A 26606-nucleotide genomic window follows, 5' to 3' on the forward strand; every position below is an offset into this window, starting at 1 on the left:
AGGGTTAAATTTATTATCACAGTGCATATATGTTACCCTACACTCCTGACCCTATGGAGGATATGCAGTAAGATGCACTTATAGGCACGTATATATAGCTAGTGTGCCTGTGACTTTTGCACAGAACTGTATTGGTCAGCGTGACGCAGAGAGTAAATCTGGTGCGGATGGTGATGGTGGCGCACCGCAGGAGGGGTGTGGGACAGATGGCAGAAGTGAGTGCCAGGGACAGGCGGTGGGGGGAAGGTGGCACGCATGCAGACACACCCATCCCTGCAGGGGTTCCCAACCTGGGCTACCTTGCTTAATGGTATTGGTCCGTGGCATTAGGCAGGTTGGGAACCCCGCGGCACCAGCAAGGTCCCTCGATTCCAAACAATTGGTTTATTGATTACTCGCAAATGTCTTTCTGCTTCCCACTCCCTCTCCTATCCCTTCCCCTTTTCCCAACCATATTCCCCTCTTCCTGTCCCCTTCCCACTCTCAGTCCACAATAGGGACCCGTATCAGAGTCAAGTTTATCATCACTCATAGGTCATGAAATTTGTTTTTTGCGGCAGCAGTACTTAAAGTGACTACAGTACTGTGCAAAGGTCTGGCTATACACACGTAGATAAGAGTTCCGCACAGTATGTCGTGCCACCCTGAGGCTGGAGCCATTATCAGAGAGTTCCACACGGGATTTGGCAAAGGGATCCCCTGCTTTGAGCTTGATCTGGAGCCTCAGAATCCAAACGTCCTTACTCACTATCCCTACTGGGAGTTGACGTAGACAGGTTGGCAATAAAAAAGCTGAAAAATGTGTATATCATGTTCTGAGAAGCGCTGAAGGAAATAACGAAAACGGGCTTAAGGAAAGAGCAGTGTGTTAGCCGCAGGATGAAGCCCCCGATGTTGTTTCTGTCTCGCAGGGCGGTGAGGATGTGTGTTAGCTACAAAGCAGAGTTCGCACCACACTGACCCGTCATGGTCATGTGTGACCACCGTCATAGCATGGAGTCAGTCACCCGGGACAGGTTCCCACCACTGTTTACAAGGAGGTTGTGCCTTCTCCCCGTGACCGTGTGGGTTTCCTCCAAGTGCTGCAGTTTCCTCCCGCATTCCAGATGGGTTAGGGTTGGTGAGTTGTGGGCTGTCCCCAGCACAGTCCTCGCACACGATGAAGTGTGCCACCGGTGACAGACTCCACGAGATAGAAGGGAACAGCAGCATGTTAGGGGCACGGTTTCCCTTTGCTCTTCCCAGGGTACAAAACAGGTTCGGGTTTCCTTGTGCCATCAACCCCACCCCCGGGTTAACCTCTGAGCTGGCTCGGTCTGGGACAGAATCAGGCTCCTCCTCCACTTTTTCTGGGTCTGGACGGCACCTCTGACGGGAATCTCTCTCTCTCTCTCTCTGTCTGCCCCCAGCTGCAACAATCCTGCGAGAAGCCTCACCAACATCCCACCACCATGTCGGAGGGTCAGCTGGAAGAGCCACTGAGCCAGGAGACGTTCCGCCAGCTCTGGGATTCGTGAGTCTCTGACCGCCAGGAATGGTTTTCCCAGCGGTCCTCCCGTTCTTTACAACCACGCACATAGTCCTGGCAACCCAGGACACTGACCGCAAACCCTCCACACTCAGTCACAGCTGATTTATTATCCCACTGCCTTCCCCACAATATCTGATTCCCCGACTAATCAAGAACCTGTCAACTTCCATTTTAAATATACCCAATGACTTGCCTCCACAGCTTCACCTCCCTCTGGCTAAAGAAATTCCTCCTCATCTCTGTTCTAAAGGGATGTCTTTCTATTCTGAGCTAGACTTAACCACTGTTGGAAACATCTTCTCTGTGAACACCCCAGACCCCGGGGCTGATCGGAGTCACTGACCCCACCCCACCCCCTGCGACTGACCGACTGTGGCATCAATGGAACCGTCAGCGTGTCCCTGTCTCTGTCTCTCACAGGCTTCATGTACCTGGCTTCAGCTCCACTGAAGAGCCAGAGGACAAGATGCTGATGTGGGTGAGTGTGTGTGGGGGGAGGGGAGGGGTACGGCAGTATGGGGGGGGGGCAGAATGTAGCATCTATTTTGGGGTGGAACAAATGGGGGGAAGACATGGTCTACGTTAGGGGGATCAGACCTATTTTGGGTCAGACTGTGTTCTGTTTCGTGGGGACAGGAAGGGGTCCATGTTGGGGGATTGGGTCTGCAGGAATGGGGTCTACATTGAGGGAATTAGACTGGAGCTGATCTTCACGTGTGGCCTCTCTCCAGCCGACCCTGGGTGATGTGGAACTTGAAGAGTCTCTACTGAATGTGGAAACTGGGCTGCTGGATCCGTCCCCAGTGGCCTCCTCATCCTCCTCCTCCCCTCAGGTGGGGCTGCCCATGGATGGCCCTGCTGCTGCCCACTCCTCCACTGTCCTGGCCACCACCAGCTACCCGGGACCACACCAGTTCCAGCTACGCTTCCAGAAGTCCAGCACGGCCAAGTCCGCCACCTACACGGTGAGTGACCATGGCTGGGGTTCGGTGAACCCCACTCTGCATTACCACACAAGTCTCCTGCCCCACCCACCTACTCTCCTGTTTCCAGTTGCCTCAGGGGGGCAGTGCTGAGGGAAAGGCTGCTTCTGAGGGAGGGTCACACTGTGGGAGGGGCTGTGCTGAGGGAAGGTCACACTGTGGGAGGGGCTGTGCTGAGGGAAGGTCACACTGTGGGAGGGGTGTTACACTGAGGGAGGGTCACACTGTGGTGGGGTGGTACTGAGGGAGGGTCACGTTGTGGGAGGGGTGGTACCGAGGGAGGGTCACACTGTGGGAGGGGCAGTGCCGAGGGAGGGTCACACTGTGGGAGGGGCTGTGCTGAGGGAGGGTGGTACCGAGGGAGGGTGGTACCGAGGGATGGTCACACTGTGGGAGGGGTGGTACTGAGGGAGGGTCACACTGTGAGAGGGGTGGTACCGAGGGAGGGTCACACTGTGGGAGGGGTGGTACCGAGGAAGGGTCACACTGTAGGAGGGGCTGTGCTGAGGGAGGGTCACACTGTGGGAGGGGCTGTGCTGAGGGAGGGTCACACTGAGGGAGGGTGGTACCGAGGGATGGTCACACTGTGGGAGGGGTGGTACTGAGGGAGGGTCACACTGTGAGAGGGGTGGTACCGAGGGGGGGTCACACTGTGGGAGGGGTGGTACTGAGGGAGGGTCACGTTGTGGGAGGGGTGGTACCGAGGGAGGGTCACACTGTGGGAGGGGCTGTGCTGAGGGCGGGTCACACTGTGGGAGGGGTGGTACTGAGGGAGGGTGGTACCGAGGGAGGGTCACTGTGAGAGGGGTGGTACCGAGGGAGGGTCACACTGTGGGAGGGGTGGTACCGAGGGAGGGTCACACTGTGGTGGGGTGGTACTGAGGGAGGGTCACGTTGTGGGAGGGGCGGTACTGAGGGAGGGTCACACTGAGGGAGGGTGGTACCGAGGGAGGGACACACTGAGGGAGGGGTGGTACCAAGGGAGGGTCACACTGTGGTGGGGTGGTACTGAGGGAGGGTCACACTGTGGGAGGGGCAGTGCCGAGGGAGGGTCACACTGTGGGAGGGGCTGTGCTGAGGGAGGGTGGTACCGAGGGATGGTCACACTGTGGGAGGGGTGGTACTGAGGGAGGGTCACACTGTGAGAGGGGTGGTACCGAGGGAGGGTCACACTGTGGGAGGGGTGGTACTGAGGGAGGGTCACACTGTGGGAGGGGTGGTACTGAGGGAGGCACACTGTGAGAGGGGTGGTACCGAGGGAGGGTCACGCTGTGGGAGGGGAGGTACCGAGGGAGGGTCACACTGTGGTGGGGTGGTACTGAGGGAGGGTCACACTGTGAGAGGGGTGGTACTGAGGGAGGGTCACGTTGTGGGAGGGGTGGTACCGAGGGAGGGTCACACTGTGGGAGGGGCTGTGCTGAGGGAGGGTCACACTGTGGGAGGGGTGGTACAGAGGGAGGGTGGTACCGAGGGAGGGTCACACTGAGGGAGGGGTGGTACCGAGGGAGGGTCACACTGTGGTGGGGTGGTACTGAGGGAGGGTCACGTTGTGGGAGGGGTGGTACCGAGGGAGGGTCACACTGTGGGAGGGGCTGTGCTGAGGGCGGGTCACACTGTGGGAGGGGTGGTACTGAGGGAGGGTGGTACCGAGGGAGGGTCACTGTGAGAGGGGTGGTACCGAGGGAGGGTCACACTGTGGGAGGGGTGGTACCGAGGGAGGGTCACACTGTGGTGGGGTGGTACTGAGGGAGGGTCACACTGTGGAGGGGTGGTACTGAGGGAGGGTCACACTGTGGAGGGGTGGTACTGAGGGAAGGTCACGTTGTGGGAGGGGTGGTACCGAGGGAGGGTCACACTGAGGGAGGGTGGTACCGAGGGAGGGACACACTGAGGGAGGGTGGTACCGAGGGAGGGTCACACTGTGAGAGGGGCGGTACTGAGGGAGGGTCACACTATGGGAGGGGCGGTACTGAGGGAGGGTCAGCTTTTTTAATGAGGCTCTATACCCGGACAATGTCAGTTAGAGTAAAGATCCCACTTGTCTTCTCTGGGGTAAAGTGTGGGGGCAGTTGTCCCTGATATCCACGGCCAGTATCAATTTTCCACTTAATTCCACAAAGAGATATGATTGGAGACACCCCTGCTTTGTTGGCTCTGAATTACTGTGGGACCCTCTGGAGAAGAGAGACAGGCTGTGGAAAGTTAAATTGTCCCATTCCATTGCAGAGTGCCCCTATAAACCCGTGCAAACAGGAGAGAGCTGAAACGGTCATTGGCACTCACAGAGACTCCCCCAGGCAGGAACACAAATCATGGCTTACCTCTCTCAGCGTAGGCCCAGTGAGGAGCTTAGAGCGTGCAAGTTCTCCCATTGCCCTTTCCAAGAACATCACATCCATTGTTGTGCTCACAGGGTCTGCCTCCTCTCTTAGTGGGGGCTGCCGATGGGAACTGGGAGAGATGGGGGGGCAACGAGTGGGCACAGAGAGAAAGAGAGAGATGGGGAGAGTGAGAAGAGATAGTCAAAGGTGCAGGGAAAGAGGCAGAGAGGGGAGACAAATGCAGAGAAAGAGGGTGGAGAGAGAGAGACAAATGCAGAGAAGTGTTATCCTCGCTGGAAGTCAGGCAGGCATGACTGGGCATGCTGATTCTCAGAATCTCCTCCCCCTTTTACCCAGTTTTGTGAAGCAGCAGTGGCTCATTCACAGCCCGGCCCGGGGGTGTGTGTGAGTGCGTCCCACCTCCCCTGCTGCCCCTCTCCTCCTGGTGTTGCCCATCCAGGAGAGACCTGGGCTGCGTGTTGCAGCACCGCGCCGGGGAGCCACGGGGGGGGCGGGAACTCTCTGATCTCAAATGGCGTTTGCATCTCACCAGCCCTGTGTGTGAAAGCTTCAGGTTGGGATGTGCAGCCCGGCTTAAACTGGGCACAGTCCGTGATCCTTTGGCAAAACCGGGAATTGAAGGGGAAGTGGAATTATCCTGGGGGGTGGGGGCCAGGTATTAATGTCCAGCTGGTCATACTGCATCTACGGGGAGGGGGAGTCAGTAAACACTCCAGCCTAATCCCCTGTCTGCACCAGCAGCGGTTACGCAGTTAAACAAGTTTTATGAAGCGAGTAAGCGGAAGTGCGGAGAGGAGGGGAGAACGTGGTGGGGTGGGGGGAGCGCGGAGTAACGGAATCACAGGGACAGCTGGTGGAGAAGGGCAACATAGAACAGAAGGCAGAACACAGGAGCAGGCTCACCCTCTGTGGCTGTGCCAAACAGGAGAGGTTAAGCCAAAGGAATGGATAAAAGGGAGAGTGATTGAGTGTGGGCGGTCTGTGGCTGTGGGAGAATTATGTCGGGTTGTAGTCCTGTAGAAACTGGGTGTCCCAGAGTAACTGAGAACACAGGCGTAAGTGACTGTAGGTGGGATTGAAATAGAGTTAAGTTATCCCAGAACCCTCCATCGAGCTTTAACCAGCCAGAGAGTCCAGGGCAGGTGTCTCAGAGTTCTAGCAAAGAGCCAAAATGTTCTGAGAAACACTTTAGGGTACCAAGATTACAAGCGGTTTCGGGAGGGAGCTTGGGACCCAGGCAGTGGTGCCAGTAGCGGGGTGATTACATTCAGGGACAGTTTGGAATTGGTTTATTTTGTATGGGGATACAGTGAAAAGCTTGCCGTGCATGCTGTACATTCAGATCACGTCGTTACACAGTACCATGAGGTAGAACAAAGCAACACAGTAACAGGATGCAGGGTAAAGTCTCAGCAGAGTGCAGTGTAGATGCTAGACGCTGGAGCCAGCAGCAATCTCAGTGGATCGAGCAGCATCCTGGGGGTGGGGGGGGGGGGTGAGATTGTCCTCTTCTCCCAGCAGATGCTGCATGACCTAAGTGCCTGCAGCAGGCTGTCTAACTAGGAGGAGAAACTTGCTGGAAGCAGGCGAGGGGAGAAGCAGCCCGTGCTGCTGCAGTGGTTGGTGGGTTGGCAATCCCGGAAGGAGAGGGAATGGGAACCACAAGACTTAAGAACATATTAAGGCCATTCAGTCCTACGAGTCTGCCCCACCATTTATTATCCCTCTCAAACCCTTCTCTTGTCTCCACAACATTGAATGTAGTTGTGTCTGAAAAGACAAGCTGCTGTGATTTATAATAGTGCATATTTTACAAGCAATCAGCTAGAGCAAGGGTCTTGATGCTAAAGATTCAGGAACTGTACTTTGTCAAGTGAAGTTCTTTGAACTTTAAACTTGAGGATAGGTTTACTTCTATTTTGTGTTCAATCAAAACAGAGATAAGCTTGGTGGGAGAGTGTTCATTTCTCCATCAAGGTAGATTTAGGCCGATAAACCTCGATTAGATTAGAGGAGGTGTGAAGCACCAGTATTGTTTATTGTCATTCTTCAGTAGATGGGCGTAAAGGAGAATGGAATGGATCTGATGCAGCATAAAGAAACACAATAAGCATAAGGTACCCAATAAAAATAAAAACAACACAGTAAATATAAACATAAAAGTGGTCCCATGAAACGCAATTATACAAGTGACTGAGTGTGGCGTATTTACGCCCAGTGGCCACGGAGTGTACGTGTTCTCCTGGGCTGTGGCCCATCCACTTCAAAGTTGGATGGGTTGAGTGTTCAGAGATGCTCTTCTGCACACCACTGTTGTAACAGGTGATTATTGTCAGCTTGAACCAGTCTGGCCATTCCCCTCTGATCTCCCGTTCCTGTCCACAGAACTGCCACTCACCAGATGTCCTTTTTAGTTTCTCGCACCATTCTCTGTAAACAGTAGATTCTGTTGTGCATGAAAGTCCTGGGAGGTCCGTGGTTTCTGAGATACTCGAACCACCCCATCTGGCACCAACAGTCATTCCACGGTCAAAGAGATCATGTTTCTTCCCCAGTCTGATGTTTGGTCTAAACAACATGTTGAAAATAATTTGCTGAAGAGTTTCAATTAAATTGGCCACAACTTCGAAGAGGCTAGAGAATACCTTTGTTCATGAATACGGGCAGATGTGGCTCACTAACAGTGTGATCGCCAGTCTTCCAAAGAGCAATAGTCATAGCCCTTTGTATTCATTAATCCTGTGTAACTTTTCATACTCTGCAAAAAGTGAGAGACATCAGCCAAGAGACAGCGTTTGGGATTTCCACAATTCACAGAGATCTTGTTTACGCCGTGTGTTATGCCCTATGGCTCAGAGGCTAACAAACACTAGATAGGTGGTTTGTTAGTTAAAGGAAGGTACAGGGCGATAACAAATCAGACATTCTAACCCCACTTCCCCGATTCAGAATTCTCCTCCACACAGCAGCTGAACCTCCTGACCATGTCTGCATGCTTTTATGCATTGAGTGGCTGCTACATGATTGGCTGATTATGCATCAGCCAGTTGGTGTACCTAATAAAGAGTAAATATTAAAGCAATCTTATATAAATGCAATGTACAATTAACTGTTTGAATGTGGCCATGTATACATAAGATTAATTTACGTATGTCAATGGTATGTACACAAGGTGACATTTGTGTCTGTGACGGACAGGGAAATGGCAAAGTGACAAGAGGGAATCATCTAGGTAGCAGAGCTCCCAAAGTCTAATGGGACTTGACAGAGTAGTTGCAGTGTGTATGTTTCCCGTGTCTGGAGCTGGTCACAAGCCGGTGGATGTGTTGCTCTACCTCTCACCCAGTGTCCCTCCGTTCTGCAGTTTTCCCCCATGTTGAATAAACTTTTCTGCCAGCTGGCCAAGACCTGCCCGGTCCAGATCTGGGTGAGCTCCCCGCCACCTCTGGGCTCCCTCCTCCGCGCCACGGCCGTCTACAAGAAGTCGGAGCACGTCGCAGAGGTGGTGAAGCGGTGCCCGCACCACGAGCGCAGCTCGGAGAACGACGGTGAGTGGAGGTGGACGCAAGCCGAACTTGCCCGGATGCAGCGGCGGGGTAGGGCTCCCTGTACAAAAAGTATACCCTCTACGCAACCCAGGGGGGTCTGCACAGGCTCCATCCTAATCCAGAATCTGGGGTGGTTTGCCTTCCACTCCACCTTGTTAGACAATTTCCCCCGGCACGGAGAAGGTTTAAGATTAGCTGTGCTCGTATACAGCAAAATGCATCCCTTCTGTCAGCAAGGCTGAGCTGATGGCAGCTTGCAAGTGTCACCGCATTCCTGGTGCCAACCTGGCACACCAACCCTAACCACAGCACCCGGACCAAACCCACAGGGGGGGAGTGGGGGGGGGGGGCGCGGTTTGATTCAGGAAGGGTGAGAGGAGCAAGGTTTGCTGACCCCTCCCTCCGTCCCGTAGGACCTGCACCTCCAAGCCACCTGATCCGAGTGGAGGGGGACAGCCAAGCGAAGTACGTGGAGGATTCACACAGCAAGAGGCAGAGTGTGCTGGTACCATATGAGTCGCCACAGGTGAGTGCGCAGGACGGGGGTTCGTGTCGCCAGCAAGAGCTCGAGGGCTGAGGGGCAGTGCTGTGTGCCAGGACCCAGGCCCTTCCTGTCAGATTGACAGTGTTGGCCTTCTCTGCCTGGTTTTCCCATTGGTGTCTGTCTGTCCTGGCCATTTGTGGGGGCGGGGGGGGCGTTTGCTGGTCATCACCTGCCCTCCCAGAGGAAATCTGCAGCAGCTGAGCTGGGCAGAATTCCCAGGCTGGGAGGTGTTGTTTCCTGAAGGGGGAGTGAGGGGAGGGGAGGGAGAGGGAACAACAGGAATGGTAAGGGGAAGGGTGAGGTGGGAGAGTGGGGGGGGGGAAGGGGTGAGGAGGGAGAGGGAGGGGAACAGAGAGCGTAGAGGTTAGAGGAAGGGGAAGGAAAGAACAGAGGGATGGGGGAGGGGATTAAGAAGAGAGATGTGTCTTCACCTCCCTCCCCATAGAAACCTGTACTGGAGTTTGGGGGGGTGCAGAGGGTGGGCTGCCTCTCTCTCTGGCTCACTCTGTCTTCTCCTTGCAGGTGGGATCAGACTGCACCACCATCCTCTACAACTTCATGTGTAACAGCAGCTGTATGGGGGGCATGAACAGGCGGCCCATCCTGTCCATCATCACCCTGGAGGGTCCCAAGTGAGTCCCTAACCCCCTTCACCCCTCTTTGTCCTGGCTACCACTCCCCAAACCCCCTCCTTGTCCTGTCACCTGCTCCACAGGTGTCCTGTCACCTTATCCCCACCTCACCACCATCCACAACCTGGGATCTGAGGCCATGGCTATCTGTTCCCCTCCACCTGAAGCCCCTTGTGAGGGGAGATTAAACTGAGACCCCATCTCGAATGTTGTACAGAGATCCAGGACAGATCCCACCAATTCTTCTCTAATGGTCCAGTCATGGAGCTGCTTCATGGTCTAGACGTTGAGCTCCCTCTTCCTCCAGTGGGCCAGACATGGAGCTCTTCTCCGGTGGCCCTATCGTGGAGGTCCTGTGGTCCAGTCGCGAAGCTTGCAGTTCTTTCGGTAATCTGGCCACGGATCTTCTCCCTTCTGTCGTCCAGAGGCAGACCCCACCTCCCCATATATCTGCACCAGAGCTGTCTTACCCCGGTTGTCCTGAGCACGGAGCTCTGACCCTGCCGTGTGTTTTCCTCCCCAGCGGACAGCTGCTGGGCCGGCAGTGTTTCGAGGTTCGAGTATGTGCCTGTCCCGGTCGCGATCGCAAGAGCGAGGAGGATAATTTCCAGAAGCAGCAGGGAGCGTCAGCAGAGAAATCTGGCCTTCCAGAGGCCAAGCGCAGTGAGTGAACTCAGCTTTAACGTTTCAGAGTGAGGGGTGAAAGAGGCGTAGAAGGTGATATGAAGGGCATGTAGATAAGGTGTGGATGGATAAGTCGTTGCTAGATAAGACCATCAGACATAGGAGCAGAATTAGGCCATTCAGTCCATCGAATCTGCTCTGCCATTCCATCATGGCTGATGTATTTTCCTTCTGAACCCCATTCTCCTGCCTTCTCCCCAGTAACCTTTGACTCCCTGACTAATCAAGAACTGATCAACCTCTGCTGTAAGTATCCGTGGTTTGGCCTCTACGGCCATGAGTTCCGCAGATTCACTGCCCTATGGCTAAAGGAATTCCCAAAACATGGATAGATAGAAGCCCAGCTAGAGGGGAAGCCTCTGCCTTTTTCCCAGGGTGGAAATGGTAATTCCAGAGGACGTGCTTCTAATGCGATTGGAGGGGAAATGTAGGCGATGTCAGGGGTGGGTGTTTTACACGGAGTAGTGGTAGGTGAGTGGCCCTGCAGATACAGATGGTGGAGCCAGATAAGTTATGAACGTTTAGGAGACTCATAGACAGGCCTGTGGATGATAGGAAATTGGAGGGCAGTGTAGGTGGTGGAGAGGTGTCACTACCAAAGGAGGTGTAAGACACTCCTTCCCTCTGCCAGCCTGCAGGTCACTCTTGGGCAGGGTATAGCACCTGCTTAGCCCCCGATCAGGGTCAGGTGAGCCCATGGGAGCTGGTGGTACGAGCAGCCGGTGAGGGGCTGTAACAAAGGCAAAAACAAACCACGTCTACAGAAACAATGAGGCTCATGGGACGATGATCATACTGCACGGCACCTGATGATGCTATGAGAGGGAAGAGTTAGATTAATCGAAGGCTGAAGGACCTGCACCGCACTGAAATGTTTTATGTTTTCAACTGTCAGGGGAGGGTGTGGTGGTGGTAGGGAGGGGGACATATGTGACATATCCGAGTGTGAGACCGAGCTTGCTCACTCCCCCCCGCCGTTTTCCTTTCCTTCCCCAGCCTCCCAGGATGTTGCTCAGGACAATGCCGCCCCCATCCCCAAGAAGAAGAAGCTGGTTCCTGACAACGAAATCTACACCCTGCAGGTGGGTAGAGGCCTCAACAGCACTGATGGGGGCTGAAGCTTGTGGGCACTGGCCCAGTGTAGCCCTCTGGATTGCAAAGGTGGGGAGATTGGGAGGGGAGAGAGGGGCAGCATTCCTCCTGGAGGGGTAGAGGCCAAGTAAAGAGGTGGGGGCCATGTCTTAAAATTCCTGGCTCTGCAGTGTTATCAGACTCCCGTACGGTAAGGTGGACACTGGCCCTCACAATCTACCTCGTGATCTTTTGTACTGTACTTCAGTGTTTTACACTGCCTTGATATTGTTCTGCCTTGTTACAGCTCTCCACACTGTGCAGTGTTTGATCTGTACGAACAGTGTGCAGGACAAGCTGTTCATGTATCTCACTAGACATGTCCAGTTAGTGTCCCCAGTTACAGAGGAAAGATTATGTGTACACTGTCCTAGGGACCGGTCACTCCACACACACACACTATGTGTACACTGTCCTAGGGACCGGTCACTCCACACACACACACACACACTATGTGTACACTATCCTAGGGACCGGTCACTCCACACACACACACTATGTGTACACTGTCCTAGGGACCGGTCACTCCACACACACACACACACACTATGTGTACACTGTCCTAGGGACCGGTCACTCCACACACACACACACACACACTATGTGTACACTGTCCTAGGGACCGGTCACTCCACACACACACACACACACACACACACACACACACACACACACACACACACACACACACTATGTGTACACTGTCCTAGGGACCGGTCACTCCACACACACACACACACACACACTATGTGTACACTGTCTTAGGGACCGGTCACTCCACACACACACACACACACACTATGTGTACACTGTCCTAGGGACCGGTCACTCCACACACACACACACACACACACACACACACACACACACACACACACACACACACACACACACACACACACACACACACAATGTGTACACTGTCCTAGGGACCGGTCACTCCACACACACACACTATGTGTACACTGTCCTAGGGACCGGTCACTCCACACACACACACACACACACTATGTGTACACTGTCCTAGGGACCGGTCACTCCACACACACACACACACACACTATGTGTACACTGTCCTAGGGACCGGTCACTCCACACACACACACACACACACTATGTGTACACTGTCTTAGGGACCGGTCACTCCACACACACACACACACACTATGTGTACACTGTCCTAGGGACCGGTCACTCCACACACACACACACACACACACACACACACACACACACACACACACACACACACACACACTATGTGTACACTATCCTAGGGACCGGTCACTCCACACACACACACTATGTGTACACTGTCCTAGGGACCGGTCACTCCACACACACACACACACACTATGTGTACACTATCCTAGGGACCGGTCACTCCACACACACACACACACACACACTATGTGTACACTGTCCTAGGGACCGGTCACTCCACACACACACACACACACACACACACACTATGTGTACACTGTCTTAGGGACCGGTCACTCCACACACACACACACACACTATGTGTACACTGTCCTAGGGACCGGTCATTCCACACACACACACACACACACACACAATGTGTACACTGTCCTAGGGACCGGTCACTCCACACACACACACACACACACACACACACACACACACACACACACTATGTGTACACTGTCCTAGGGACCGGTCACTCCACACACACACTATGTGTACACTGTCCTAGGGACCGGTCACTCCACACACACACACACACACACTATGTGTACACTGTCCTAGGGACCGGTCACTCCACACACACACACACACACACACACACACACTATGTGTACACTGTCCTAGGGACCGGTCACTCCACACACACACACACACACTATGTGTACACTGTCCTAGGGACCGGTCACTCCACACACACACACACACACACACACTATGTGTACACTGTCCTAGGGACCGGTCACTCCACACACACACACACACACACACACACACTATGTGTACACTGTCCTAGGGACCGGTCACTCCACACACACACACACACACACACTATGTGTACACTGTCCTAGGGACCGGTCACTCCCGGGGTAGTACATGGAAAGATTTAAAGTTTTGCTCTATCCATCGAAATGTACAGCAAAATGTGTCGTTTAACGTCAGTGGCTGACACACTCCAAGGATGTGCTGGGGGCAGCCCACGAGGGGCACCACACTCCCGACACCAACACAGCGTGTCCACCATTCGCTCACCGTAGCTTTAGCTGTAAGCCTGGACTGTGGGAGGAAACCCACACTGTCACAGGGAGAACCCCTTGCAGGCAGCGATGGGAATTGAACCCGGGTCACTGGTACTGTGATAGTGCTATGCTAACCGTACAGCAACCCAGTGTGGTATTGTGGAGAAAGTGCAGTGCAGGCTGACATGGAGGCTTCAAAAGGGCCACGACAAGATGGATTGGGAAATGAAGAGATCATCTTCATGGCAGCTCCCTCTGGAGTCTGAGAACAGCGGGATAATTCATTCTAGCCTCTTGGGAAGGTTGTGAGCACGGAGAAGGTGGAGCAGGAGGGAGGGGTGGTTGGTGGGGGGGATTCTTCCCCGTACAGAGGTGTGCTGGTGGGAAGGCACTGGGGGGCTGAATGGCCAGCGTGAGTGGGTAGGGGGCACTCAATGGAGGACGATCCCTGCGGTGGGGGTGGGGGGATCTATAGGTCGATATATCCAGGGTGTGGATTCGTACCCACTGTCCCTCATAAAGTGGCCACTGATTGTGTGTTCATGGTCCTCTGCTGCTGTAGCCGCTGCAGTTCGAGGTCCGACATGTTGTGCGTTCAGAGATGCTCTTCTGTTGTGTCATGAGGTTATTCGAGTTACTGTCAGCTTGAACCAGTCTGGCCATTCTCCTCTGACTTCTCTCATCTACAAGGCGTTTCGCCCATGGACATCTTTTTTTCAGTCTCACACACTGTAAATTCCAGAGGCTGTTGTACACAACAGTCCCAGGAGATCAGTAGCACTGAGCAAACCCCCCGGCTGGCACCCAGTCACTCCGCAGTCTAAGTCACGTTTCCCCCCTGTTCTGACGTGTGGACACATCTGCGTGCGTTCCTGCATTGAGTGCTGTCGCGATTGCCTGGTTTGTTGGCGAGCAGCTGCCGCTGGGTGCGATGTATCAGAGAGTCTGACCGTCTCCCCCCCAACTCCAGATCCAGGGCCGAGAACGCTTCGAACTGCTGAAGAAGATAAACGAGGCGCTGGAGGTGTCAGACCTGGTCCCCCCCAATGTGGTGGATGCCTGCAGACAAAAACAGAAGCCGTAAGTTCGGGGGGGGGGGGGTTAAACTGAGGGAGCTCTGTGATGTGGGGGATGGTACTGAGGGAGCTCTGTGATGTGGGGGTTGGTACTGAGGGAGCTCTGTGATGTGGGGGATGGTACTGAGGGAGCTCTGTGATGTGGGGAATGGTACTGAGGGAGCTCTGTGATGTGGGGGTTGGTACTGAGGGAGCTCTGTGATGTGGGGGATGGTACTGAGGGAGCTCTGTGATGTGGGGGTTGGTACTGAGGGAGCTCTGTGATGTGGGGGATGGTACTGAGGGAGCTCTGTGATGTGGGGGTGGTACTGAGGGAGCTCTTTGATGTGGGGGGGTTAAACTGAGGGAGCTCTGTAATGTGGGAGTGGTACTGAGGGAGCTCTGTGATGTGGGGATGGTACTGAGGGAGCTCTGTGATGTGGGGGTAGTACTGAGGGAGCTCTGTGATGTGGGGGGTAGTACTGAGGGAGCTCTGTGATGTGGGGGATGGTACTGAGGGAGCTCTGTGATGTGGGGGTGGTACTGAGGGAGCTCTTTGATGTGGGGGGGTTAAACTGAGGGAGCTCTGTAATGTGGGAGTGGTACTGAGGGAGCTCTGTGATGTGGGGATGGTACTGAGGGAGCTCTGTGATGTGGGGGTAGTACTGAGGGAGCTCTGTGATGTGGGGGGTAGTACTGAGGGATCTCTGTGATGTGGGGGATGGTACTGAGGGAGCTCTGTGATGTGGGGGATGGTACTGAGGGAGCTCTGTGATGTGGGGGATGGTACTGAGGGAGTTCTGTGATGTGAGGGTAGTACTGAGGGAGCTCTGTGATGTGGGGGCAGTACTGAGGGAGCTCTGTGATGTGGGGGGGTAGTACTGAGGGAGCTCTGTGATGTGGGGGAGTGGTACTGAGGGAGCTCTGTGATGTGGGAGTGGTATTGAGGGAGCTCTGTGATGTGGGGGATGGTACTGAGGGAGCTCTGTGATGTGGGGATGGTACTGAGGGAGCTCTGTGATGTGGGGGTGGTACTGAGGGAGCTCTGTGATGTGGGGGTGGTACTGAGGGAGCTCTGTGATGTGGGGGGTTAAACTGAGGGAGCTCTGTGATGTGGGGGTAGTACTGAGGGAGCTCTGTGATGTGGGGGTAGTACTGAGGGAGCTCTGTGATGTGGGGATGGTACTGAGGGAGCTCTGTGATGTGGGGGTTGGTACTGAGGGAGCTCTGTGATGTGGGGGGTTAAACTGAGGGAGCTCTGTGATGTGGGGGATGGTACTGAGGGAGCTCTGTGATGTGAGGGTAGTACTGAGGGAGCTCTGTGATGTGGGAGTGGTACTGAGGGAGTTCTGTGATGTGGGGGGTAGTACTGAGGGAGCTCTGTGATGTGGGAGGGGCAGTACAGGGCAAGAGCTCTCAGTTACCCAGCCGCCATGCTGACAAGGACCTGATGCCTTCAACTCTGTCCCTTCCGTCAGGCTCCAGAAGAAAGAGAAGGGGAGCGCAGAGATGAAGAAAGGGAAGAAGCTGCTGGTGAAGGATGCGAGAGAGTGACTCCCCGACTCCAGATCGAGGGTCCTGCCCTCCGAAACGTTAACATGAAACTGCCAGGCTTCACTCCCCTCCGAGACCTTCCCCTCCACGGTTGTGTCCTGTGGGCCCGGGTACCACTGACTGGGACAGTGTTTGTGCGAGTTAGCCCTTTCCCTTCCCTGCAGAGAGAAGGGCCGCTGGTTCTGGGCGAGCAGGGACCCTGCCCCGACTGAGAGCCCCACCACACACTAGAGAGAGGGCAAGGTTTCAGAGGGGGTGTGTTAGGAGTTTGAATCGGACCAAATTTTGGGGATTACTCAGGATTTCCCCAGCATCTCTGACACTGCGTTCCCCACCCCCATCACCAGGATGACCCCTGTGCTCCGGGGAAGAAACCCCTCTAAGCTTTACTGAAATCTCCTTTTGATGATCCAAAGAAGGGAGCCGATGGCTCCTCAGCCTCTGGACCTCTACCAGCTTCAGCTAAACCCCTTCCGCACCTTCTCCCCTTACCCTCGAACCTCCCTGTCGTCTGCTGCCTGAAACTACGGCCACTCTCCTGCTGTATCCTGCACCAGGCGACGTATTCCCTTCGTCAGTCTTGAAGCTGGTTTCAACGGATGCTGCCCAACCTGCTGAGTTCATCCAGCGTGTTCCCTGTAGTACTCTCCCTCTCAGTGACATCTCACCCCAGCCCAGTATCCCAGGGCCTGTTGATCCAAGGGAGCGCCTCCCTTTCGGGGAGACTGACCGTCATGGGTCTGGGGGCAATCTCCACCTCAAACAAAGGGCATTTTGTTTACTACCCCCCCCCCCCCCACCCAACCCAGATACAAGGTATTTCCACATCCCGACTTCCAAGAATCGCAGGTATGCTGTCTTCCTCGAGTGCGATCAACATGCTGTCACCGCCCTCCTGGGAGCCCACAGTGAAACTGGGGGCAGTTTTCACCCTCTGACAGTGACAGTGGGAGGTCGGAGCCACTCAGCCTGTTCCTTTGCATGGCCAGTAAAGATCCCGACTCAGCTGCTGCTGGCCAGTCCCGTTGATGTCAGGGCGCTGGGAACATTTCAGTGGCAGATAGGACAGTGAGACTGTGCTGTGTCCACATCCCACGGAGGCTAAACACTTCTGTCTTGCAGCTGCCCACAGGCCGACTCTGACTGGCCTCCGGACAACCCTCTGCTGGTTCAGAGCTGCCTGGTGGGGCTGGCAGAGGGTCAACTCCCTGTTTTAATCTTTGTGGTTCATTAAAGACCTTCCCAAGGTTCTCGCAAAGCTGCTTTGTCTTGTTTGGAACGCATACGCGGTGTGTGAAATGTACCACCCCAGTGACCAGCACAGACCAACCCACCCGATGCCCTCCCATTGTCTGCAAGAAGTTTTTTTACATATAATCAACAAATAAAAATGCATTGCAACCCCTTTTCTTATTTCTCTGGCCCTTTCTGAGACTACCATCCAAACTGGCATCTTCACCGGTACAGTACACAGGCCCTTTCCCGTCTCTGTGAGGTCGTTCCTCTTTGACACGGTTTCACTTCTCTTTATTACTAAAGGTGTTCGACATTAGGGTAAACCGCTGAGATTAAGGGGAATGTAGGTGTCCTGGCCAGATTAAAGAGAGCCTGTGTTACACAGACAGTCCCCGAAATCCCATTAAATACTGACACACTCCCCGGGACCCCCTGTAAATACTGACACTCTCCCCGGTACCCCCTGTAAATACTGACACACTCCCCGGGATCCCCTGTAAATACTGACACACTCTCCAGTATCCCCCTGTAAATACTGACACACTCCCCGGGACCCCCTGTAAATACTGACACACTCCCCGGGATCCCCTGTAAATACTGACACACTCTCCAGTATCCTCCTGTAAATACTGACACACTCCCCGTGACCCCTGTAAATACTGACACACTCCCTGGGAACCCCTGTAAATACTGACACACTCCCCGGAAACCCCTGTAAATACTGACACACTCCCTGGGAACCCCTGTAAATACTGACACACTCCCCGGGACCTCCTGTAAATACTGACACACTCCCCGGGACCCCCTGTAAATACTGACACACTCCCCAGGACCCCCTGTAAATACTGACACATTCCCCGGAACCCCCTGTAAATACTGACACACTCCCCAGGACCCCCTGTAAATACTGACACACTCCCCGGGACCTCCTGTAAATACTGACACACTCCCCGGGACCCCCTGTAAATACTGACACATTCCCCGGGACCCCCTGTAAATACACACTCCCCGGGACCCCCTGTAAATACTGACACACTCCCCGGGACCTCCTGTAAATACTGACACACTCCCCAGGACCCCCTGTAAATACTGACACATTCCCCGGGACCCCCTGTAAATACTGACACACTCCCCGGGACCCCCTGTAAATACTGACACACTCCCCGGGACCTCCTGTAAATACTGACACACTCCCCGGGACCCCCTGTAAATACTGACACACTCCCCAGGACCCCCTGTAAATACTGACACATTCCCCGGGACCCCCTGTAAATACTGACACACTCCCCAGGACCCCCTGTAAATACTGACACACTCCCCGGGACCTCCTGTAAATACTGACACACTCCCCGGGACCCCCTGTAAATACTGACACACTCCCCGGGACCCCCTGTAAATACTGACACACTCCCCGGGGCCCCCTGTAAATACTGACACACTCCCCGGGACCCCCTGTAAATACAGACACACTCCCCGGGACCTCCTGTAAATACTGACACATTCCCCGGGACCCCCTGTAAATACACACTCCCCGGGACCTCCTGTAAATACTGACCGACACACTCCTGGGGTGTACAACAAATCCTGGGGATCTCCCGGTGATCCCCGGCAGCCGGGGTCCAGGACCACCATGGAAAAGGTCAGGTATACACTTGGTTAACTAGCACAACACATTTGACCCACACAGTGCAGGCTGCATATAAAAGTTGGAATGGTTTCAGTAAACTAGTAATAGTTCTGTTAGTTCCAATGAATCTGGGTTTGGGGGGAGAATGTGAGAGGTATAAAAATGGGACGTGCTTACTGGTCAGTACTGACTCAGTGGCTGAAAGGCCTGATTTCCTGCTGGCCACCTCAACCACAACAGCGGCAGAGGCTGGAATCTGGAGCTCGAAGCGCAACCGGCTGGGGGATTCAGGCGCCTTATACCCCATGGCTATTCCAGCTACTGTCACTTCCCTGTCACACCTCTCACTTGAAAGGCATTTTCACCCACAGATCTGCCACTCACTAAATGGTTTTTACTTTGTTTTTTGCTCCATTCTCTAAATTTTAGAGACTTGTGTGTGAAAATCCCAGGGGATCGGCAGTTTCTGAGATACTCAAACCACCCCATCTGGCACCAACAGTCATTCCATCGTCAAAATCACTGAGATCACATTTCTTTCCATTCAAAGTACAAGGAAAATCTATTATCAAAGTACAGCATATACAACCCTGAGATTCACTTTCTCATGGGCAGACTCGATAAATCAATAATAGAGAATAGCCTTAACAAGATCAATGCAAAACCGCACCAACTCAGCTGTTCGACAAAGGACAACAAACTGTGCAGATACAAAAAGAAATAAATAATAATACATATCGAGAACTTGAGATGAAGAGTTGTTGAAAGAGAGTCTATTGGTTGTAGGAAAGGTTCAGTGATGGGCAAGTGAAGTGATGTGGCGACCCACTTCCTAGCGCACTGGAACCGTCTCACAAACAGCCAGCGCGCCGGCACAAAGGCCAGTCCCCAAAGGGGCGCCAGGTCTGCTTCACCAACAAAGGGAAAAGCCTGCGGGGGATTGTGAGTGCGTGCCCCTACAGCATCCGCGCCAGGGGAGGGCGGGATCAGGGAGGTTTTAAAGCGAGGCCGCGAAGTTAGAATAAAATCTTCCTTTAACTGCAGTTTACCGACTCCAGTGTCGTTATTTTAGCACTGCGTGTAGCACACCGCTACAGTGAAACCATTTTGTTTGAGAGCCTGATGGTTGAGGGGTTCCTGAGCCTGGTGGTGTGAGTCCTGAGGGTCTCGTACCTTCTTCCTGATGGCAGCAGCGAGAAGAGAGTGTGGCTTGGACTGAGGGGGACGCTGCTCTCCTGCAACAACGCTCCATGTAGATGTGCTCAACGGTGGGGAGGGCTTTACCTGTGGTGGGCGGGACATTTTGCAGGATTTTCTCTTCAAGGGCAATGGTGTTCCCATTTCTTCTCTATTCTGATAATGGTCCAAAGACCATCCGTTTCGAGGTTCGACATTTTGTGCATTCCAAGGTGCTCTTCTGCATACCACTGTGTTCATGACAGTAACTTGAGTTACTGCCGCCTTCCTGTCAGCTTGAGCCAGTCTGGCCATTCTCTGTCATGAACATGGCGTTTTCACCCACAGAGCTGCAACTCAGTGGAAGATGTCGTCTGTTTCTCACACCATCCTCTGCAAACTCTAGAGACTGTTGTCCCAGGAGATACTCAAACCACCCCATCTGGCACCAACAATCATTCCAAGGTCAAAATCACTTGGATCACATTTCTTCCCCATTCAAAGTTCAAAGAAAATTAGTTATCAAAGTAGGTATATGTCACCATTATCTTGCAGGTGTTTGATGTTTGATCTGAACAACAACTGAACCTCTTGACCACGTCTGCATGCTCTTATGCATTGAGTAGCTGCCACGTGATTGGCTGCATTCACCAGCAGATGTACCTGACAAGGTGGTCGCTGAGCATATTCTGAAGAAATCCATTCCACAGAACGAAAGCAAAGAAGAGCTTTTTGAATCCTTGCTGTCAATTCGCTTCATGGATATGGCCTTTGAGCATCATTGTCACACCTAACCCACTCTGGAAAGTTAATTTAGTAACAATGATGTGAACCAGGATTATTTAAACTGGCCAGGCTCAGACTTTATGTCTTGGAACATAGAAGAATGAGGGACGACCTTGTAGAGATATTTAAAGTTATCAGGGGGTGCTTACAATCTTCTTCCCAGTTCAAAACTAGGGGTCAGAGGGGGAAGATTCAAAAAGGACCTGAGGGGGCAACATCTTCCTGCAGAGAACGGCGAGGATTGGAATGAGCTGCCTGGGGTACTGTCCAGAGAAAGCAGGATCTCCCAGTGCACACGTTTTATATATTGGTCAGACCCGACACAGACTGGGAGACCATTTCGTTGAACCTACGCTCAGTCCGCCAGAGAAAGCAGGATCTCCCAGAGGCCACACATTTTAATTCCATGTTTCATTCCCATTCTGATAAGTCTATCCATGGCCTCCTCTACTGTCAAAATGAATCCAAACTCAGGTTGGAGGAACAACACCTTATATACCGGCTGGGTAGCCTCCAACCTGATGGCATGAACATTGACTTCTCTAACTTCCGTTAATGCCCCTCCTCCCCTTCTTACCCCATCCCTGACATATTTATTTTTTTGTTTATTTATTTATTATTTTTTCCTTTTTCTCTCTCTCTCTGCCCATCACTCTGCCTGTTCTCCATCTCCCTCTGGTGCTCCCCCCACCCTTTCTTTCTCCCTGGGCCTCCCGTCCCATGATCCTTTCCCTTCTCCAGCTCTGTATCACTTTCGCCAATCACCTTTCCAGCTCTTAGCTTCACCCCACCCCCTCCGGTCTTCTCCTATCATTTCGGATCTCCTCCTCCCCCCCACTTCAAATCTTTTACTATCTTTTCTTTCAGTTAGTCCTGACGAAGGGTCTCGGCCCGAAACGTCGACAGTGCTTCTCCCTATAGATGCTGCCTGGCCTGCTGTGTTCCACCAGCAGTTTGTGTGTGTTTGAATTTCCAGCATCTGCGGATTTCCTCGTGTCTGCCTGGGGAAGTGGTTGAGGCAGGAAAGATGATGATTTCTCACGTGTACATCGAATCAAAGTGGCTGATGGCATGAGCAACCAGTACGGTCAGGGATGTGTTGGGGGCAGCCCGCAACGCCAGCGCACCATACCCACAGTGTTCCTCAGAACAGCAACAGCAGCAAAACTCGCCCCATTCCCATCCTCCCTTTAGAAATATCATTGAAGAAGATCAGTTTTGTTTAAAAATCTGTTTCATTTGTCACATGTACATCGAAACTTGCTGCGGAACGTGTAGCTTGCAGAGGGCAGCCCGGTTCTGATATCAACACAACATACTGAACACTGCCTCAGTACTGTGCCCATTCTGTACAGCCCTTCCAACAGTGGGCCCCCTGCCAGTAACACGACCTACTCTACCCAGTACTGTACAGTACTGTGCCCATTCTGTACAGCCCTTCCAACAGTGGGCCCCCTGCCAGTAACACGACCTACTCTACCCAGTACTGTACAGTACTGTGCCCATTCTGTACAGCCCTTCCAACAGTGGGCCCCCTGCCAGTAACATGACCTACTCTACCCAGTACTGTACAGTACTGTGCCCATTCTGTACAGCCCTTCCAACAGTGGGCCCCCTGCCAGTAACACGACCTACTCTACCCAGTACTGTACAGTACTGTGCCCATTCTGTACAGCCCTTCCAACAGTGGGCCCCCTGCCAGTAACACGACCTACTCTACCCAGTACTGTACAGTACTGTGCCCATTCTGTACAGCCCTTCCAACAGTGGGCCCCCTGCCAGTAACACGACCTACTCTACCCAGTACTGTACAGTACTGTGCCCATTCTGTACAGCCCTTCCAACAGTGGGCCCCCTGCCAGTAACACGACCTACTCTACCCAGTACTGTACAGTACTGTGCCCATTCTGTACAGCCCTTCCAACAGTGGGCCCCCTGCCAGTAACATGACCTACTCTACCCAGTACTGTACAGTACTGTGCCCATTCTGTACAGCCCTTCCAACAGTGGGCCCCCTGCCAGTAACACGACCTACTCTACCCAGCTGATGTGTGAATCCGAATGCCTATCTCAATAATCCTCTGAGATATCCCAGGAGATATAAGTGGGATGTCAAAGGTACGGAGAGTGGTGGGTGCATGGAAGACGGTGCCAAGGGTGTGTGTAGAGACAGCTACTTTAGGGACACTTACGGGATTCTTAGGGAGGCACTTGGATGAGACGGCTAAATGATAAGGATCCTAGACTAGGTTAAAAGGTCGGCACAGCATTGTGGGCCAAAGTGCCTGTGCTGTTTTGAATTGTTCGATGTCTTTGGAATGTGGGACTAAAACCAGGAGCGGCCAGAGGAAGCCCTCATGGGTCCTGATGAAGGGCCTTGACCCAAAATGTCGACTGTTTACTCTTTTCCCTAGATGCTGAGTTCCTCCGGTAGTTGTGCATGTTGCTTCTGGACCTCCTGCCCAATTGTGGGAAGATGACATGACCTGATGGGTGGCTGTCCTTGAGATGACAACATGACCAGATGGGTGGGTGTCCTGAAAAGTCGACATGACCCGATGGATGATCATCCTCAATATTATCTTCTTGACGCAGCTAAAGATACCACCGATGGCGGGGAGAGATGTTCCCGTGCCGCACGTACTGGATAGAGTCCACTACTCTCCGCAGCTTCTTACAAACTGCCTCGGTGCATGAGGCGATAATGGGAAAGTGTCCCGTTAATTCTTCCACCCTCTCTCGGTACGGTAATGATCCGACACGTCCCGCTGCCGCCGCCGCCAGGGGGCGCCGCCCGCCGGCCCGCCACCCCGCCGCCGCCGCCAGGGGGCGCCGCCCGCCGGCCCGCCGCCGCTGCGGCCGCGGGCTCCCCGGTGCAGGGACCGGCTCCCCGGGAGCCGGATCCGAGCTGCCGCTCAGAAGCGGACGGACGGCCCCTGCCGTGGAGCGGCGCCGGCGCCGACGGCCCACCCGTGACCGGCCCCGCTTTAAGGCGGGTTTAAATCTCCCTTCCGGGACGGTCCGATCCGGGATTAGCGCAGCCCAGGGTTCGGGGGAGTTGGACCATGTCCCGGCCCGGGGCAGGAGAGGCTGAGCCAGGCCGGGCGCAGCCGTGCTTGCGCCAGGATGTCCCGGGTGTGAAACGGGTCAGCCCGACCCAGGGGCAGTCGGTGTCGGTGCCGGTGCCGGTGCCGCCGCTGCTGCGCCCCAGTCCGGGGGCGGTTCACTACCCACGGGACCCCCTCGGGCTCTGTTCCCGGCCCCGTCGAGCACCCAAGCTGGGACAGATCGGCCGATCCAAGAAAGGTGAGGCAGGGGCTGCGGGGCATGAGTATTGTCGTCCCGGGACTGGGGAAGGTAGTGAGGGCCGGGCGGGGTCTCAGCCCGGATCGTCGGCTCGTCATTCCCCTCCATAGACGCTGCCTGGCCGGCACTTTGTGTGGGATCCGGGGATAGTGTCGAGTCCCAGGAAGAGGGGAGTGTGGGGGGGAGGGGATTTAAAATGGGTAGGTAGGTAGGGTTTTTAGAAAGCTGTCGGCACACTGGCCTTCATAAATCAAAGTATTGAGCACAGGAGGTGTTGAAGTTGTTTAAGACGCTGCTGAGGCCTAATTGAGAATATTGTGTGCCGTTCTGGTCACCTAGCAACAGGAAAGATTGAAGGAGTGCAGAGACAATTTATGAGAATGTTTCCAGGAGTGGAGGGCCTGAGTTATGTGGCAAGAGTGAATAGTGACTGCATTCCTTAGATTATTGAGGGGCTATTTGATAGAGGTATACAAAATGATGAGAGGTATGGACAGGGTAAATGCAAGCAGGCTTTTCCCACTGAGGTTGGGGGGGGGTACAACTGGGGGTCATGGGTTAAGGGTGAAAGGTGAGAAGTTTAAAGGGAACAGAGGGAACCAGCTGCCATCACAGGAGCTGCACGCAAACTCAATTTCAACGCTTGAGAGAAGTTTGGATGGTAGGGGTATGGAGGGCTCTGGTCCAGGTGCTGATCGATAGGAGTGGGCTGTTTAAATGGTTCAGCACAGACTGGACGGGCCGAAGGTCCTTTTTCTGTGCGAAGCCCCGTGCGGGAGAACACTCCGATTGCAGCGTGACGTGGGGTGTGAGAGAGGTTCACTGGATGCCATCTAGACTGGGCAGCAAGGGCAGGGGAGAACCAACATGGACTGTTTTCTCTGGAGTAGAGGAGGCTGACGGGGAGACCTGATAGAGGGTACGAGGTGCCAAGGTAGGATGGTCCCAGGGGTGGAGTTCGGGGTGAGGAATGAGCAGCCAGGAGTGGTGGTGGAGGCAGACAACTCGACGTGCAAGAGATTCCACTAGGCAGGCACTGTGAGCCGTGCGCGGGCAGAAGAGGTGCAGTTTAATTTCCTCTCGTGCTCGGCTGAACAGCCTATGCCTGCATTGCCATTCTGCTTGCTTTGAGCTGGATTTCCAGAGGGTGAAGGGTTGGAAAGGGAGGGTAACTGGTTGGGTCAGGGATTTGGGGGGGTGGGGTGGAATGTTGCGGTCCGAGGAGGAAAAAAAATACCAAAAACATGAGGTTTTTCTGAATTTCCAGCATCTGCAGTAAAACACACACAAATGTTACTGCAGGTCGGGCAGCATCTACAGTGGGGGAGAAACAGTCGGGGCTCAGTTCTGGTGGGGGATCTCGGACCTGTTTATTTCCCTCCATAGATGCTGCCCGACCTGCTGAGTTCCTCCGGCATTTTGTGTGTGTCAGAGGAGAAAAGTTGGGTTTGACAAGTTTGCACATGTATCGACTGCCGGGGGTGGGACATTCCCAGCGGATGCCACTGCTCGCCTTTGGACACCGCGATAAAAATCTGTGCACAGGAAGCTGCCGATGCAGCAGGACAGAGCCCACGGGCCCTGGGAGAGGGACAGGGGTCCCCAGCTCGGGCTAGGGTCCGTGTCAGAGTCACTGACTTGTGTCTAGCTGGCACTCCTTCCGCCCCCCCCCCACCTTGTTCTGGCATCCTCCCCCTTCCTTTCCAGTCCTGATGAAGGGTCTCGGCTCGAAACATCAACTGTTTATTCCTCTCCGTAGACGCTGCCCGACCTGCTGAGCTCCTCTGGCATTTTGTGTGTGTGAGTGAGTATCTGTGTAGTGACGTGATGCTTTGCTGCAGCAGTAAACACAAGACATGAAAAAATAATATGTTTTAATAATATTAAAGGGAGATTTGCCTCAATTATATTGATAATAAAATATATATTTTATAGTTTTACAGAAACACTAGCTCTATGGGACTGCCTGGGTGAGGGGTTTGGGGGTGGAGGGAGGGAGTGGGTTGTACCTATAGGAACCAGTGATTGCAAACACCCCACGCTCCTCCTCTCTGTCTCCCCGGCAGTGGATATCGAGGACAGCGTCCTGGAGCAGTTCCTGGGCCGGGGGCCTGAGAAGCCGACCTCTCACCTCTGACGGACCGGTGGCGGGAGGAGGAGGCGCCGAGCCGCCTGGTCGAAGCTGGGACGTTGACGGGATGGAAGACGCATTGTGTGTGTGTTTGCTCTGAAGGGCCTCCGAGATC

The 26606-nt window shown here is 54.0% G+C and overlaps 1 protein-coding gene and 1 long non-coding RNA gene across 3 annotated transcripts in view; one reads left to right on the forward strand and one right to left on the reverse strand.

The window, feature by feature from the left end:
• Positions 1-17634, forward strand: part of tp53 (tumor protein p53) — a 31363-nt gene extending 13729 nt beyond the window's left edge. The window contains exons 2-11 of one of the 2 annotated variants that reach the window (XM_059975262.1): positions 1410-1513; positions 1952-2009; positions 2263-2496; positions 8221-8404; positions 8818-8930; positions 9471-9580; positions 10104-10243; positions 11261-11346; positions 14591-14700; positions 16154-17634. In XM_059975262.1, coding sequence (XP_059831245.1) covers positions 1452-1513; positions 1952-2009; positions 2263-2496; positions 8221-8404; positions 8818-8930; positions 9471-9580; positions 10104-10243; positions 11261-11346; positions 14591-14700; positions 16154-16229 — 1173 coding nt within the window. In that variant the 5' untranslated portion in view covers positions 1410-1451 and the 3' untranslated portion in view covers positions 16230-17634. The remainder of the gene's footprint in view (positions 1-1409; positions 1514-1951; positions 2010-2262; positions 2497-8220; positions 8405-8817; positions 8931-9470; positions 9581-10103; positions 10244-11260; positions 11347-14590; positions 14701-16153) is intronic. The other variant, XM_059975261.1, reaches the window with a different exon arrangement.
• LOC132397029 (uncharacterized) lies at positions 17014-20232 on the reverse strand. Its single transcript, XR_009513237.1, has 2 exons — positions 19004-20232; positions 17014-18635 (listed from the first exon to the last, which is right to left on the reverse strand). It is a non-coding gene; the product is annotated as an uncharacterized LOC132397029 (long non-coding RNA).
• Positions 20233-26606: the final 6374 nt, after the last annotated feature.

Source organism: Hypanus sabinus, chromosome 7, assembly GCF_030144855.1.
Source record: "Hypanus sabinus isolate sHypSab1 chromosome 7, sHypSab1.hap1, whole genome shotgun sequence".
Taxonomy (NCBI): Eukaryota; Metazoa; Chordata; class Chondrichthyes; order Myliobatiformes; family Dasyatidae; genus Hypanus; species Hypanus sabinus.